The 18,142-nt window shown below is 42.6% G+C and overlaps 1 protein-coding gene across 1 annotated transcript in view; it reads right to left on the bottom strand.

The window, feature by feature from the left end:
• The window catches only part of SLC9A7 (solute carrier family 9 member A7), a 218,400-nt gene that overhangs the window by 14,799 nt on the left and 185,459 nt on the right, over window positions 1–18,142 (bottom strand). Inside the window, exon 14 of the mRNA XM_056107333.1 lies at window positions 12,762–12,825. Within this exon, the coding sequence (XP_055963308.1) occupies window positions 12,762–12,825 (64 nt within the window). The remainder of the gene's footprint in view (window positions 1–12,761; window positions 12,826–18,142) is intronic.

Consider the following 18,142-nt stretch of genomic DNA (forward strand, 5'->3'; position numbering starts at 1 on the left):
AAATCCTAGTCCTATGCCTGACCATGCCACTGCCTTGCTGTGTGACTTTAGGTAAGTTCCCTAAACTTTCTGTGCTTTGGTGTCTTCATCTATAAAATAGAGCTGTCCGTGGCATAGCACTCAAACACTTTAGCTCTGTACTGGCTCCCACCCTGAAGATACTTTTAAAAAAGATATTTTATTCAGTCCTCAGATTGTTCACAAAAAAATAAAACAGAGACATATCAAATTAAAAAAAAATAGAGCTGTAATTACCTTTCTTGTGGGAGCATAAGAAGGCATAAAGAATTTTTATATTTAAGCTGTCACTTTGACCGTGAGTGTGGAAAGGTAGGACTACAGCTGAATCTTACGAAGACAATGTTTATGAGAAACAGCCTTGTTCCTGACGCCCCATTCGCTCTCAATGGAACGACCATCTCCGAATGCAACAGCTATGTGTACCTAGGTCGAGAGGTCAACATGACAAATGACCTGGCACCCGAGCTGCGCAGGAGGAAGAGAGCGGCTTGGAACGCCTTCAAGAACGTCGAAGAAATAGCTAAGAGGACGAAGAACCTCCGGCTCCGGGCACATCTCTTTGATTCCACTGTTCTTCCTGCATTAACATATGCCTCAGAGACCTGGGCCCTACACAAACAGGATGAGAACTCTATTCAGGTCTCCCAAAGAAGAATAGAAAGAGCTATGCTTGGAATATCACGTTTCACTCAAATGAGAGAACGAATCCGGAGTTCTGACATCCGTCGACGATCAAGGATCAGGGACGCTGTCTCATTTGCCAAGGTGTCGAAAATCAGATGGGCTGGTCACTTAATAAGATTTAAAGACGACCGTTGGACTAGAGCTGTTACTGATTGGATTCCACGGGATGTCAAGAGACCGCGTGGCCGCCCACCTACCAGATGGTCAGACTTTTTCGTGAAGATCATGAACGATCGGTTTGAGGCCCTTCATGTTCCCGGAGCGAACAGATGCCATTGGGCTACACTAGCACGCGACAGGGACAAATGGAGATGTTACTGGAGCCCGCTCGAGCAAATCGACGACTAACGGGAAGTTAAGTGATTAAGTGATTAAGTGAAGCTGTCACTGTCTTCAATTGTTCATCAATTTGCTCGAGCAGGCCCAGTAACTTCTCCATTGTGAGATTTTGCTGTTACTGTGTTTTGCATATAGAATACATCACAGGTAGCTTGCCAGGCTTTGCCGTGTGGGAGAGATACTCTCGGTAGCTTGCCAGGCTCTCCGAGAGGGGCAAAGAATCGGACTCGAGTCGGCCATGTTGGCCGCTTGCAAGGCAAACGCCCTACCCGCTATGCTATAGGACAATATCTGCTATTCGGGAAGCACGCAATTACTGTCTCATTGTTATTAGCCATGGTAACGCTTTGATGATTAAATATTTTAAAAATATTTACCACAGTGTCTAACCCAGAGTAAGAACCTACATTTAATTCATACCCCCTGAATATATCATTTCCAGCATATATTCCAAAGGAAATTTGTCCATTCATGCCATTTGTCTATATTCTGTGAATTTTACAGAAAAGATTTTCTTAAAATATTTTTGGTCTGTGAAGGAATCACTATGACAATGATAGGGGGAAGTAATCGCTATGGACAAGAGCTGGGTGCTGAAAGGAGGTAAGGTGATATGCATGATACCTTTTCAATAACAGTATTGCAAATCACAATCCCCAAAAGGAAAAAAAAACTAAAAAAGAAAAGTGCCTGCCAAAGAAGCAGGATGGGGGGGGGGGTAAGAGGGAAACAAGGGCCACTGGTGGAAGGAAGTGGACACTGGTGAAGGAAGAGATGGTTGTTCAGTGTACAACTGAAACTCAATCATGAACAACTTTGTAACTTTGTATCTCACAGTGATTCAATTTTAAAAATCAATCATTTAAAAATGTTTGCTGGAGCTTCTCTCAAAGTGAGGGTCAGTCTTCACTGGAGCCAGGGAACCAGGTAAAGATCAAACAAAGGAAGTGCACACATATGCTGCCAGAGCCCATGTGCTGTCTGTGACCATGTGTTGCTGCCAAGTACATGTCACCCACATCTCCTCTCTTGAGATGTGTACTTTCATACTTTCACACTTTAACACTGAGACGAGTACTGGGCCTCTTTCTCCACTCTAGTGAAGTCTGTGTTTTCTCTTAAGTTATTCTCTCTCTCCCACTATCCCCTTTCCTCAAAACTTTCAAATAAAATCTGTTTTCACTTCAAAAAATATTTCTTGGTCAATGATGCCAGAGTGATAGTACAGTGGGTAGGGCATTTTCCTTGCACGTGACCAACCCACATTCGATCTCCAGCAACCTATATGGTCCCCCAGTACCCACCAGAAGTGACCCCCAAGTGCAGAACCAGTAGAAAGTCCTGAGCACTGTTGTATGTGATCCAAAAACAAAGGAAAAAGGTTTCTGTCAAGATAAAATTGACACATATGGTATACAAGGTGTGGATATGTTCCTTTTATATATGTACTACAATATTATTACCACTGTTATGCTAGCTAACAACTCGATTATGCTGCCTAACTACCTAAAGGAGTGTGTATGTGGTGAAAACAATGCAGATCTAATCTCTTAGCAACTGTATAGATTATAACACAACACTGTTGACTAGATTCACTATGTAGTGCTTTAGATCTCCAGAACCTGTTAATGAGTCACAATTTTTACCTTTAAACACCATCTTTTCAATTGCCATACCTCTAGTAATTCTCACTCTACTTTTCTGGGTTACACCACGAATATTTTTTTTCATTTTTGGGGTCACACCTGGTGACTTTCAGGAGTTACTCCTGGCTCTGCACTCAGGAATTCCTCCTGGTGGTGTTCGGTGGTTCATATAGGATTCCAGGAATCAAACCTTGGTTGGGCATATACAAAGCAAGTACCTTACTTACTGTACTGTCTCTCTAGCCCCTCACCACAGACTTTTTAACTGTTTTACTGATGATATTAATAGAAATTCCCTTTAAGAAAATAAACACCAACTCTGTTTCTTACTACTTCTGAACACTTAACTATTTCTTCTGCATTTATTGAGTGCCAACTGTGTGCTGGGTACTACGCTGCAACACACAGTAGTACAAGCCTCTGCCCTGCACCTTGGGGATTGTATCTCTTGAGGGGAAGGAAGACAGACGCATGTAAGTCACAAATGTGATGAAAAGGGAAGCAGACAAAAGAACTAAGATGTGCAGAGATTCTATTTTTGATGTTTTTCCCCCTAGAACAAATGAGTACTGATTTCTGGGTAGAATTCTATTTAATTTTATTTCTGTTATAAAAATTATACACATACATTTTAAGTTATGGTCAATAAAATAAGAATAGTTTATAGGTTTGGTTTTCCAGTGATAGAAAATGCCATAAGCAGAATACTGCACTCCTTATCCACAAGAATCTTGATATTTCTAGATACCAATCCCTGCAGTCTGTGAATATATAACATTATATGGCAAAAAAGGGGTTTTGTAGATTAATAAGTTTTCCAGCTTTGGCCTGATATGATGACATGGGCTCTTAAAACTGGAGGGCAGAAGAGTCAGGCAATGATAGCAATGATTTTAAATATTTTAGGGACTCACCCAGTTGCTGCTAGTTTTGAAGAGCCAGGAAATGCAGATGGCTTCTGATGTCAGCTGAGGCTGACACAGGGCCAAGGGCCAGTAAGGAAATGGGTCAGTCCTACAACTGAAAGGAAATGAATTCTACCAACAGCCTGAAAGAGTCTAGAAGTGGCTTTTCCCTCAAAGGCCAATCTGGCCACCATCTGGATTTTAGCCTTCAGAAATTTGAACCAGAGAAAGCTGCTGTGCCCACTAGCCATAAAACTGTATGACTGTGTGGCTTTAAGGCACTAAATTTGTGATTTGTTAGAGCAGCCAACAACAAAAAATAAATAAAGAGCAAGAGTAAAATTAATGATGCAATCCAATTTGGTCTTTTGTCTGGGATGATAGGGCCAAAATTTCTAAGAGGGTAATCACCATATTAAAGAAGAGGAAACTGGGCTTGGAAGATAGCTCAGTGGGCTGGAGTCTTTCAGGCACTGCATAATCCCCAGCACCTCTGGAAGCACAAAGCTGGGAGTAGCCCCTGAACACTACTGGGTGTGGACCCTCAACAAACCCACAAAATTTAAACAGGGAACAAAGAGATCCCTGCAGGGCTGCTTAGATTGTCAAGTACACAGAACCCTTCTTGCAGGCCCTTCTAAGGGCAAATTGTTGGTGTGTCTAGTTTGGGTCTGAGAGTTTAAAGTTCTACAAGTTCTTCAGTGATCGCCAAACTGTGGGTCAAAGGCGACACTGACAGTGTCATAAAGAGGTCAAGGATCCCCAAAGGAAAAGGAGCCAAGGCGTGACACCATATCACTGCTGACAACTCTACCCTTAATACCCTTAACCCTCATCATTTTATCACCAAGCCCATAAGGAGGAAATTCATGTCTTGTTTACAGGATTCCCAGAGCCTGAAAGAATGGCTGAAACATTTCAGATGCTCAGTAAATATTTGTCACAGGAAAAAGTACAGCAGCGTTCCTTTTGAACTTGGAAGAGAAGGAATTAGCAGAAAGGAAACCAGGGAGTGGGGAGGGGGAATCAGAAGAACAAAAAGAAAAGAAAATCTGCAGACTGGGATATTAACAATATTAGGAGCAAAGGATATTAACAATCTGAGGAAAGATAGGCCAGGGACAAAATCAGATTGAAGTGACTGGAAATCAAAGTTCAGAGTGACAAAAAAAATCAAACACAAAAACAAGACAAAACAAAAAAAAAAACAAGAGAATGATTCAGACACAAACAGATCCAGCTTGCTAAAAAAGTGGCAGGTCATTGCAGTTATAAAGAGCTGATTTGCTGCTGTTTCCATGGATATTTGCATGTGTGCTTGTGTGCTCAGACACAGTGGTTTGCCTTCTTCAACATCTCGCCAATATCCTGCCTGTGACCTTTTCCTGCGGAGACAATTGAGCCGAGATGAATTCAGACTCATGCTCTTAGCTGCCCCAAAGCAGCCTCATCAATGAGTGTGCGCCTGTGCTTGGGGAAGGAAATGAATGAGGTGCCTGCATATCCGGCCAAGAGAAACCTCATCTGGGTAATGCATGAAAGGTCCTCCCTTGAATGGGGTGTGAGGCCACCCCCAAGTCCCAGGCAGCTTGCTTCCTTCCAGCTGGACCTGTTTTTGTTTTGGTTGCAAAGTCACCAAGCCCTCCAGAGAAACAAAGCAGTTTTTTTGTTTTGTTTTGTTTGAATGAGTCAAGTTTGCCAGGAACATGAAGCTTAAGTCTGGGGACAATATCCTCACATTATGGTAAAAATTCTAGCCAACAGCTCCTTTCTTGGCCCATTAGCTGACATGCAGTAGCACTGTAGCCATACCTTTGTCAACTGTGGGTTTATAGAAGCCAGGAGGAAAATCGCACTTGATGTTTTCCCATTAAAGAACACAATAGCACAGCGGGTAGGGCGGGTAGGGCCTTTGCCTTGCACACAGCGGACCTAGGTTTGATTCCCAGCATCATCCCATATGGTCCCCGCCAGGAGTAATTCCTGAGTGCATGAACCAGGAGTAACTCCTGTGCATCGCTGGGTGTGACCCAAAAAGAAAAAAAAAAGAAGACAGTTTTCTTTTGTTTTTAGTAAGTTCACTCATAGAAGGGGATGGAGCGATAGCAAGGTGGGTAGGGTGTTTTCTTTGCACGCAGCTGACCCGGGTTCAATTCCTCTACCCCTCTCGGAGAGTCTGGCAAGCTATCGAGAGTATCTTGCCCGCATGGCTGAGCCTGGCAAGCTCCCCGTGGTGTATTCGATATGCCAAAAACAGTAACAACAAGTCTCACAATGGAGACGTTACTGATGCCTGCTCAAGCAAACTGATGAACATCGGGAAGACAGTGCTACAGTGCCACTCATAGAAGAGGGAAAAAAGAGATAAAGAGAACTGCCCTCTCTTTCCTAATGGTGAACAAACATCTGGACTTTCCCAACCTCTGATGTCAGCTGCATGACAACAGTGAGTCCAGTCTGTGTGACCTGGATCCATTTCAGAGGGAAACTGAAAGAACCTAGGGTTTCACCCTAAAATGAAAAGGTCCATTTATTTCTGTTTTCCTTTTTCTAATGACCACAGAATGCTACTCCTTGGCCCTGGAAAATCAGACCAAGAAGAGTTAGAGAAAAGGGGCCCTTTCTGCACAAGGGTTTAAGTCATTTTTTTAAAGAAGTTGTTTTAGGGAACTAAGATTAAGGTGACCTTTTTTCCTCTCCAGTCTAACAGCAATCTTGAAAGCCTTCCAAATGCCAGGGGAAATTACTCTGAGGGCCCCCTGGATGACTGTGTCAGGCCTGGAAGAAGGTCAGTGGGAAATCATGGCACAGCCCCCAACTAGAGTTGGCTAAGCAAGGAAGCATCAGAGGTAGCATCAGTATCAGAGGAAGCATCAGCATCAGCAATAATGACTCACCGAACATGGGTCAGGATGCCCTCACTTAGCTGTCATTGCAGGGATGAAATGAGCTGTCAGAATCCTTAGCACATGAGACTCACTGCTTTTTCAAACATTTCCAGGGAAAAGTGACAGCAAGTTTTACTACTGAATCTCTTAATGTACCCAGTATCTCCATCTGAGGAAATTTGAAGCAAGCACAACTTCACGAAACCCACCATAACATTTCCCACATTTCCTTTTCACTTTACTGACATTTCCTTTGACCGGGGCAGGGCAGTGGTAACCAACATAAGGCTTTAGATGGTCAGTCTGGAACAGTCAGGATAAAGTCTCTGAAAATCTTGACCATCACATGCCTGCTTCAGTCAGCTTAATCAGTGGCTAAATAAACAGGAGTACTCCTACATTTAAAAAAAAATCTTGACCATCACTCTCGGAATTGGCCCATTTTTTTTACAAAGCTTATCCTGACTGACTGAAGATGCTCTAGAACAGGACAGCGGTACTTTACCAGAACCCTTGTTTTCCTATCAGTGAAATAAAAAAGTGTCCATCATGCTTCACACCCAGGTTGTCTCAGGTAAGTTTCAAGTTTTTCCAAGCTGTTATAGTTTAAATTAGAGGCTTGGCGCAGAATTCCATATCCCCTGTTGATTGAAGCTCTTGATCAAAGCTGAAATAGTAGCTTTACAGAAAGAACTCTTCAGTTGCTTCAATGGCCAATTCTATCTGACCTCAAAGGTATTTGGGAACACCATTAAAGTAGGTATTAAAATTCCCATGAAGCTCATTAAAAACTCTTCCATAGATGTCCTTATCTGTGTAAACCCCTTAAGTGGAACTGTACAAGCTCCTTTCCCAGACTGTGTAAACACCTTTTGCCCGGGTGATGCTAGGAGTGCTCACACATTAATGGATGTTCAAGGGCTCTCCAGGTGTCTCTCTCTCACTGCATGTGTTCGGTGCTCTCAAACTGCTTCCCCACCCGGGATGGCTGTTGCCTTCGGCAGATGAAGGAAGAACAGGAGCCAAGCTGGTTGGTTGCCATTTATTCCATCTCTCATCTCTCCCAAACTCTCTCCACAACTCTCTCCATAATTCTCTCCAACTCTGCCCTACTACTCTCTCTCTCTACCTCTCTGCAGCTCTCTCCACCTCTCACTCCAGCTCTCTCCAACTCTGCCACCAACTCGCTCCACAATGCCCTCTCCCAATCTCTGCTCGCAACTCTGTCCCTCACTCTCCAACTGTCTATGTGCCTGCAGCTTCCATTCTGCCTCTCTCTAATTCTCTACCTCTTTTTTTTAACTCTCTGCAGCCACCATTTTTACCACCTCTTCTCTAACCATGTCTTCCAAACCACACCTCCCCACCCCCAAGCACAATCAACATGTTTTTCAAGCCTTCCTGACCACCTGCAGCCCACAGGGCAAAATAGTATTTACCATGTGTTTCTCCTCTCCTTAGATCAGTAACAAAATTAACATCTTATTTCTACTTACTAATATTTGCCATTCTGTATGGACACAGTAATAGACACATTTAGGCTTGTAGGGCAATTCTGGGGACATCTCAGCACTGACTCAGACTACGGTGCTCAGGCCTGATTAATCATTCCTAATCCTAGCAGGGTCCGAATCTAGTTATTACTTTTTGGATCATGACAGAATTTGTCCATGACCATACTGTTAACTTATTAAGCATTAGGGCACTTTGGCCAGGCCCATTTCGATGCCAGGGCAGCTAACAGTTTGCCCTGGGTTCATCCAGTCCCTTGTTGGAACCCTGCTTTCGGGGATCTAGGAAGTAAGGGCAACTGAGGTTTAAGTTGAGAGAGTAGATGTCCAGGAGGTAATACTATCTGGAGTCATTTAACTCCCAAGTTACAGGCTTATCTTTTTAACTGTCTTCCTGTATCCATACAAAAAGTAATTGCTCTGAAATAACTAACCATGTAAAGGACATTAAGGTGAAGAGAAAAAAAATATTTGTAAGTCAGAAGAGTCTGAACAGGAGACAAAGGCAATTGACAGGTTGGGGGAGCAATCAACAAACCCAAGCTCCCTGTGGCCAGGGAGGAAGGGAAAACCAATGTTATCCTACACATAACTTTTAGAGGTCACATCTTTGCATCTCACCAACACCATGAATGCTTTATTAGGTTGTAACCTACCTTGAAGAGAAAGAAATCAAAAAAGCTATTGTGGCTCTACCACCCCCAAGCCCTACATAGCACCATCTTGTATAAGACTTGTTTAGGGGGTATGATGCCGCCAGCAGGTCAATTTGTACCTGTGAGGCGAGTGCATCAGCAGCCTCATGGCACTGTTAAGGCTTTCAGATACCCCAAAATTGCTGCTGTGCCTTTGGTCAGACCCCAGAAATTTGGGGCAAAGTTTACAAAGAAAGTAAACGGCCAAAGGTTAGGTATGTGGGAGACACACCCACAAACCACCTCCGGCTCAGCTATATAATTGGAGGCATGGCCTCTCTGGTTCCTGATCGAACTGCTTAACGGCTATGATCCCAGAGACTCAGAAACGAATCTTGGAACCCAAAGGCTTTTAGCAGAAATGCGTCCTGTTCCTGCAGTAAGTTACTGGCTCTGGGCCAATCCAGGTGGGAATAGGTTTCATGCCTTGGCCTGTTCCCCTTGGCGGCCCGGTGACCACCATCCTCCAGAGGCTACTGGACAGTCAGGTTTGGGCCTGCAGTGACGAGACATGCGGGGCCTCACCAGATGGGGGCGGAACCAGTCCTTTCCTCCCCATTTCAGTGAGACCCCGAGTGGCTGCCTACAAACGACCTCTCTGCCTCCTGATCAAGCTAATTAATGGCCATGATCCCAGAGACTCAGAAACAAATCTCGAAACCCAGCGGTTTTTGGCAGAAATGCATCTGGACTGCATATAAGGTGGCCACTGCCTCAGAGTTTCTTGGAACGCCAGGTATGAGCGGGTGTTGATGGGGCAACTACAGTCTCATGGGAAGGGGGGCGGTACTGGCTCGTACTTCTCGCCCTACTGAGGTCACGAGTTGCCCCCCACGAGTGGCTCTCTGGCACAGCCATGTCTCCAGAGGCAAAAGGACTTAATCCAGAGCCCGGCAGCTTACGGCAGAAAAGTGAATGGACCATGCATTAAACTAAAACACCATGCCTCCCCAGGAGGGAAAGGGTGTTGCTCCCTTCCACCTTTTCCCTGCCCGGCAGCAAGGTGGCCGCCACCTCAGAGCTTATTGAAAAGCCAGGTATGAGCTGGCATTGATGGGGCAACTGCAGTCTCATGGGAAGAGGGGGTGGTACCGGCACGTCCTTCACGCCCTACTGAGGTCATGAGTTGCCCCCCCATGAGCAACTCTCTGGCATGGCCATGGCTCCAGAGACAAAAGGATTTAATCCAGAGCCTGGCAGTTTGCGGCAGAAAAGCGAATGGACCATGCATTAAACTACGGCTCCATGCTTCCCCGGGAGGGAAAGGGTGTTGCTTCCTTCCCCCCCCCCCCCCACCCCCCGGCAGCAAAGTGGCCACCGCCTCAGAGCTTATTGAAAAGCCAGGTATGAGCCAGTGTTGACGGGGCAATTGCAGTCCAATAGGAAGGGGGGCACTACCGGCTCGTCCTTCCCGCCCTACCGAGGTCATGAGTTGCCCCCCACAAGCAGCTCTCTGGCACAGCCATAACACCAGACACACAGAAACCAATCTCGTAATTATCTGGCTCTTTGCAGAAATCCAAAATCGCAAGGCTGCGATTGCAAGATTATATGATTCTCATAACCAGCTATTGAGAACAAAGTATTTCACAATGCCTTTTCAGCAATTCTGATTGTTGGGGGGGGGGAATTCTAAACAATAATAGTGCATCTTTTGTCGAAATAATGAATGTAATTAATGTAGTGAAGAGTTAAGTGGAAATCATCTGCCTCACAGGCATTGGGAAGGGTGGGAGGGGGGTATATTGGGGTTCTTGGTGGTGAAAAATGAGTACTGGTGAAGGGAAAGGTGTTTGATCATTGCATGACCGAGACTCAAACCTTAAAGCTTAGTAACTTTTCCCACAGTTATTCAATAAATAAATATAAGAAGAAAAATAAATAAGTAAATAAAATTATGAAAAAAAGACTTTTTTAATACAATTTGGCAGATTTAGATCTTATGGAATCTGACTTATGTACACTAGATATAGGATCAGATGCAATGGTGAGCATAATTAAAACCAACTTGAAGAAAAAGAAACATGACATGATTTCAGGGGCAACACAAAAAAAGCTTCCACCAGTACCTCTCAAATTGCTCCTCTTCTACTCATCAAATCCCTATGGATTTTGCCAGCACTCATTGCTTAATGATGAATGGAGCAGTTTGTGATTCTGAAGATCAAATAACATTTGGGCAAGAAAAATATTGGCTCCTAGTATAGTTCTCCTTTTTTCCTAATGCCAGCCTGGTAAATGAGCAAAATCTAGAGACAAATTCATCCACTGGCCACTAAATAGGAATTATACAACAGCTAAAATATCTGTCTATTTTTTTAACACTCTTTATGTCCAATAGTTATGAGATCCCTACTCATTGAATCTGACCTGGCATTAGCACCTCATCCTAAGCAGTAAGAGATGTTGTGAAATTTTTAAGACTACATTTGAAAAAGCAATGAAGCTTCTATACTACTTGCTGGGGCACTGGGTTTTGGATGCTAAGCTATCATGTAAGAAGTGCAATAATATCTACCCATGCATAGGTATTCTAGTCAGCAATCCTATCTTTGTGTCCAGGTGCTAGGCCTGCATGCCAATGAGACTTGGGATAATTCCAGCCCCTGCCTGATTTGTATACCCTTGCATCCTCTCAGCCCAGGTGCCAGGCCTGCATGCCAATGAGACTTGGGAGAATTCCAACTCCCAGGCTGATTTACCCTCAGTGTTCTTGGAGCAAAATAAGTCAATCCTATAATTCCCTTTCTAAGAAAATTCGAACATATCAAGAGAATCCATGAACAATTGAAATTGTCGCTCTTTGGCGGTAGGTGTGGTGTGGTAACACTTTAGCTTGTAACATATAAAAATTTACATTCCTGTAAACTACTGCTAACTAAAATACTTTAAAAAATGAAATTTCTGGGTTTTTCTTTTGGTTTGGGGGCCTCACCCAGCAGTATTCAGGGCTTATTTTTGGCCCTGTGCTCAGGAATCATTCCTGCCTGGCGTGGAGGGCTGTTTGGGGTGCAGGGAATCAAACATGGTTGCCTAAGGCAAGGAAAATGCCCAACACTCTGGCCCTCAGAAATTAATGTTTTCTTTTCTATATTTGGGGTTAATTTGACATGCAATAACAACTTCAGAACAACCACTTGCTCTCCACCAGGATTCTCTCTGCTCTGGGAGCTCTTTCCTGTCCCCATATTAAATGTGACCTTAGGGTTTTTCTCTTCACTGGCTCTATAGCTTCCCTTCCCAAGCTGTTACCACTGCCATCAACCTGCCCACACCTTAGGTGGTTGCCTTGCCCTGATGTTCAGTACCTACATGGGTGAGGACTCCCAGTTACTAGAATGGTGGAGGGGGGCAAGGCCCAACAGGTGTAGAGGATCCCAGATTCAGGAGAAATTGAGATTCTGTAATCATCCAATGTTCTTTCCTTTCATCCTCGGAATCACCAAGATGGATTGCATCCATGGAAGGATTCAGAATGAATTACAGCAAGACAATTATCAATGTATCCAATATATCCATTGTCACTGTCACTGTACTCCGTTGTTCATCGATTTGCTCGAGAGGGCCCAGTCTCCATTGGAGACTTTGTTGTTACTGTGTTTGGCATATCGAATACGTCACGAGTAGCTTACCAGGCTCTGCCATGCGGGCGAGATACTCTCGGTAGTTTGCCGGGCTCTCCGAGAGGGGCAGAGGAATCGAACTTGGGTCAGCCATGTTGGCTGTGTGCAAGGCAAATGCCCTACCGCTGTGCTATCGCTCCAGCCTTTTAAAAATACTCTTTCTGGATAATTCACTCTCCTACCATGTTATTTAGGTACACAGACTCTGGGTTCAACTATCCCTCCATCACTCTGGTTCTTTGATGGTCCAAGCTCTTGGATGATTCAAACTCTCAAGCTTCAGCTTTTAATCCGTGAAATGGGGATTTCAGTACCTTCCGTACAAGGTTGTCACGATCAAAACAAAGGAATCTATGTAAACTGCCTTTGTGCATAGTAAATGCTCAATACATTTCAGTTACTTTTAATAATTTCTTTAATAATGGCAAGAAGCATCTTTTATGACTTACCCCTTGTAAGACTTGAAAGCTGTCATTGTTAGGTGGTGGGTCTTGATCGGGGTCAACACCAACTCTGTACATCATCAAAGCAAAAGGAGAAAAATGGAGATAATTAGCTTGGAATATGGTAGCCATGGTGCTAAAGGTAGCCAGAGATCATCTTCCAGAAGCAGAAGGAGTGGTTAGCTAAAAGAAGAGAAAGGATGTCATGCATAAGTTGTGAGAAATAAGTTATATTCCACATCTGATACCAGGGTTAGGAGAATCAATCAATCCTATATGATTACACCCTAAACAGGGTCTCTTGGGAGGGACCACATCAGCTGGCAACTATCCATCTGCCTTCCTGTGCCATATGCCCTCTCTGCTGCTGCTGTACATTTGTCTTTACCTGGTTTTACTTTCCTAAACTTCTGTTTAAAATTTTTTGTTTTGCTTTTAGGCCACACCCAGTGTTGCTCAGGACTTATTCCTGGTTCTGTGCTCAGGAATCACTTCTGGTAGATCTGGGGAACCATATGGGGAGCCATAAATGGAACCTAGGTTAGCTGTATGCAGGGCAAGTACCCTACCTGCTGTACTCTATCTTTCTAGCTCCTAATTAAATTTTTTATATGTACAAGGAAGGAAATCTTGAAAGAATTTATAGTTTGAAAGACTGTGTACCCATAGCCACGATTCTACATTATCATTTTGATATATTTTGTTTGTTTGGGGGCAACATCCAGCTGTGTTCAGGGCTTACTCCTGACTCTGTGCTCAGGGATCACTCTTGTAGGTGCTTGGGGGACCACTGGGGATGAACCCGGGTTGGCTGTGTGCAAGGCAAACACCCTACCCACTGTACTGTCTATCTAGCTCCTGCTCTATTTTCTTTTTATTTGTCTATACATTTATCATCTACTTTATTTTTAAATAAATTCAAATAAAGTTACAAGACTTTAGTAGACTTTCTCTAAAAGTTTTAGCATGCATCTCAGTAATTTTCATTCTAGTGTACACACATACAGACAATCTGAAAACTGGCACATTTGAGGTCATCAACTGAAGGCAGAAGAGAAAGTAAAATGGCACATCCACTTACAAAATATTCCATAAAAGTACTAGGTAGTCATTTTGACTTAGTAATAGACAGACTGTTTCTCTATGTACCAGATAATATTTTTTAATCTTGACACCTTCCTCATTCCAAGGCATAAAATTGTGACACTTGATGACATGGGTATCATGAGGCAACACAGGAGAAAACAAAAATGCCTTTAAAATTCTCTATTTTCCTTCATCATCCTGTGTTGCCAAGAATGGATGATACCATAAAAGGTGAAACTGAAGGGGCTAGAAAGATAGAACTGTGGGTAGGGCACTTGTCTTGTATGCAGCTTACCCAGATTCAATCCCCAGCACCCCAGGGCCCACTGGAGTTTAATCACTGAGTACAGAACAAGGAGTAATTTCTGAGCACTTCTAAGTGTGGCACAACTCCTACCTCTTCCACCAAAAAGGTAAAACTAAAAACACAGCTTTTCAGCAGGTCTGATTTGAGCTTGAAGAAAGGCTTCTAATGGCCTCAACTAAGGTGTTATTTGCAGTCCAGTATAAGGGCACTGATTTCAATATGCACACAGTGACTGTAGAGAGCCCTGCTTGAGCCTTACTTTTCCTTCTTTCCTCCCTCTTGGCCACCTCTTATGCTTGAGATGTTTCTCAGGAAAAGAAAATAATGGAAAAGAAGACTAGAAGATAACACATATGACAGAAGATAAGCCAATCTCAACATCAAATTCTGTTTATTGAACACTAATCATGGTTTGTGCCCCTCTGGAAAAGGGGGTTATGAAAGAAAGGCAATAGTTACCCCAAATTTTGATGAAGAAAAAAATAATTTAAATTCACAAGATAAATTCACGTATCTCACAAGTATGTTATGGAAGGCCTTTTCTGCTATTCACAGTTCTAAGCACTTAGGTAAAAAATATAATACACCTAGTGCCAAATTTCTTCCTCATGGGCCTGAAGTTTGATGGGACCTGTGCAGTAAATCAGGCAAACTACTGAGTTTGGAGACTGCTTCCCTGCAGGAGTCTCTGAGGTGGATGAAGGTTGGTTCTCACAGTTGGACGTCAGTCACAGATCTCTGGACAACAAAGAGATTTTATGACATGAGACCCATCCAATTCAAGAAGATCCCAGGGCTACTCACAATTGTCACTTCACAGCCTTGAACACCCAAAGTAGCTAACTAAAGTGGTAGAGGAGAGGTAGAGAATTCTGAGCTGTTGACCTTGAACCTGCAATTATCATCTTTTAGAATCCCTCATGTACATTATATATATATATACATATATATATATGGAAGGGTAATCTCTCATGTATATTATATATATAGGGAAGTGGTTTTTGTCAGTGTTTATAAGATTAGGAATCAAAATATGAAGACATGCTGAATTCTAGTGCTAGAAATCAGATGGAATCCTTCTGGGGATTCAAGAGCAGTCTGAATGCACTCGACTTCATGCAACCACTTCATGACAAATAAATAAAAGAAATTTAGAACCAGCTACTGATTTTTTCCTGTTTCTGTTTTTGGGTCACACCCAGAAGTGCTCAGGTCTGCATTCAGGGATTACTCCTGGTGGGCTCCTGGGACCATATGGGGTTCTGGGGATCAAGTCTGGGTTGGCTGCATGCGAGGCAAATGACACCCTCCACACTCTGTGTTATCACTCCACCCCATATACCCTGCTACTCTTAAAATGGATCTCTGCTGAGGAAAAAATTTGTTTAACAAGAATTCAAATAAATTCTTATAATAAGACTTGCTTTAAAAAGACTGGACTTTTACTATTTCCACTCAAGTCACTGAACTCTTTGCAGAACTATGGAGCCAGAGTTTTTTCACCTAGGGCCAGGAAGAGTCCAGAATGCAAAACTACAAAAGCACAAAACATTGGAATAACCTGATGCATTCAGAAAATTAAGGCCACCCTAACCTCATTCCAAATTCATGATGCTTGATGTTTTGTGTGCACATGTGTGTGCTTGTATACGTGTGTGCATGTGAAACAAGAATAGTTCTACCTCTGCAATGCCAGAAGAACTTTCTGTACTGATGGACGTGTTCTGGATCTGTACTTGCCTATGTTGTTAGCTACCAACTAGTGTGGTCACTGAGTACTTGAAATGTGACATGTACAATTCAGGAACTGAAATTTATTTAATTATTTATTTATTTGCTTTTAATTATTGCAATACCTACATTTGGCTAGAGGCTACCCAATTGGACAGTGAGGATGCTATGCTGCACTAATTCTAGCCACATGTCTCTCATCAAAATAAGCATCACTTTTTTTTCATCACCAAAGGAGGGACAATGTTTGCTTTCTCCATGATTCTATCCATGATTTTCTCCATGATTTTGTAAAGATACAACTCCAAGTCCCATAAATAATGAGTATAACTTTTATTTTTATGGGGGGGGTGGGCCATACCTGGTGATGCTCAAGGGTTAATTCTGGGTCTGCAATCAGGAATTACTCCTGGCAGTGCTTAGGGGATCATTTGGGATTCTGAGGATCAAACACAGGTCAGCACTGTGCAAGGCAAATGCTCTAACCACTCTAGCTCATAAGTACAGAGTATCTGTTTTTTTTTTTTGCTTTTTGGGTCACACCCATCAATGCACAGGGGTTACTCCTGATTCATGCACTCAGGAATTACCCCTGGCGGTGCCCAGGGGACCATATGGGATGCTGGGAATCAAACCCGGGTCGACCGCATGCAAGGCAAATGCCCTACCCGCTGTGCTATCACTCCAACCCCAGTACAGAGTATCTTAAGCTTATTACTTACATAGTAGAGAGAGGCTTGCTTTGTCCATACATAAAATAAGTTTTAAAACCACAATAAAACCCTTCTTTACAAATAAAGAACACCCTTTAAACACAGGACAAATCACAGAATTAAAAAACTACTTCCCACTCTTAGCATAATAATTGTTTCAAACAAGGCTCATCATTGCATGATTTTACTGGTAGGTGATAGGGCGCTGAGAATCAGGATACTCATGATGTGATGGAATCTCTCTGCAGCAATGCTTCCCACAATGCGAACACCTGCCTCGGGGGTTCTGGAACAGTTGAGAAGACTCATAGTAGTGGTGCAATTAGGGAATACTCTCTGTTTGTTCCCTCAAAGAAGGTAGTTTTCAGGGGACTCAGTGAGTTTTTTTAGATTTTATTTGGTAAAATCCAAATTTACTTGGGGGTAGAACAAACTTATTGGGGGTAGACCAAATAAATCTGGGAACATCTGGAAAGGGAAAATCTGTACCTTTACAGTAGAGACATGGAATCTAAAGTAATTAAATGTGACATCACTAAGAAGATACAACCTGAAAATACACCTCTTGATATGATCCAAAAAGAAATGCAAAAAATCACTTTGAAAATATTTTGAATAAAAATGATGATCTTTTTCAAGTTACGATAAAAATATATCACAAAAATCTAGATTATAGGATATTCTGTGAGACCACTATCCTGCATACTTTTGAAAAAAAGTTTCACTGTGTTAATAGACACAAAAGGGTGATGGTGGGGAAATGTGCTAGAAATAAAATATCAGTCAAACAGTCAAACAGATGTGTTCACATTGGGCTGAAAAAAATACAGAAAATGAATCATTTCCCTTTAGGGAATGAATCACTTACGTACATTCTGATTAACCACTACATAAAATGCCAGGAAATCTAAACAATTTTAGAAATTATAGTTTGAACATTGTCTTTCAAAAATGTACATGACAGTGAATAATTTCAGGAGTATTATATATGTACCATCATATAAAACCCAAATCACTAGATCACAATCTGAAGTCTCTCATGTACCATGTCAAATAACTGTTTGGCCTAAAGGACCTTCCTCTGAAAGGCTATTTCAAAGGAAACTGCTTCCTTTGCAGCTTGTTTGGCACCTAAAGATAGGTCTCCTAACAATCACAAATGTATGTGGTATTTGATTTTTTGGTTTGGAGATAACACCCAACAGTGATCAGAGCTTCATCTTGGCTTTGCACAGAGGAATCACTCCTGGCAGGCTTGGAGGACCATATGGGATGCCTGGGATCTAACCCGGATTTGCCATGTGGAAGGCAATACTATCTCTCCAGATGGCCTTTCAAATAGACAAAAAGGTTGTGTCTAGAAAGCTTAAGTCCTTCAATTAATTTTATGCATTAAATAATGCATATCTATATGCATTATAAATCTATGCCTATAAATTAGTAATATATGCCTATATATGTTAGTATCAATTCAGGGTCTGGGAACAGCCACAAAATACATGCCCTATGAAAGGTATCACTGCTTTCACCATTGATTTCAAAGTGAAATA

The sequence above is a fragment of the Sorex fumeus genome, unplaced genomic scaffold (assembly GCF_029834395.1).
Source record: "Sorex fumeus unplaced genomic scaffold, SorFum_2.1 ptg000162l, whole genome shotgun sequence".
NCBI classification, from domain to species: domain Eukaryota; kingdom Metazoa; phylum Chordata; class Mammalia; order Eulipotyphla; family Soricidae; genus Sorex; species Sorex fumeus.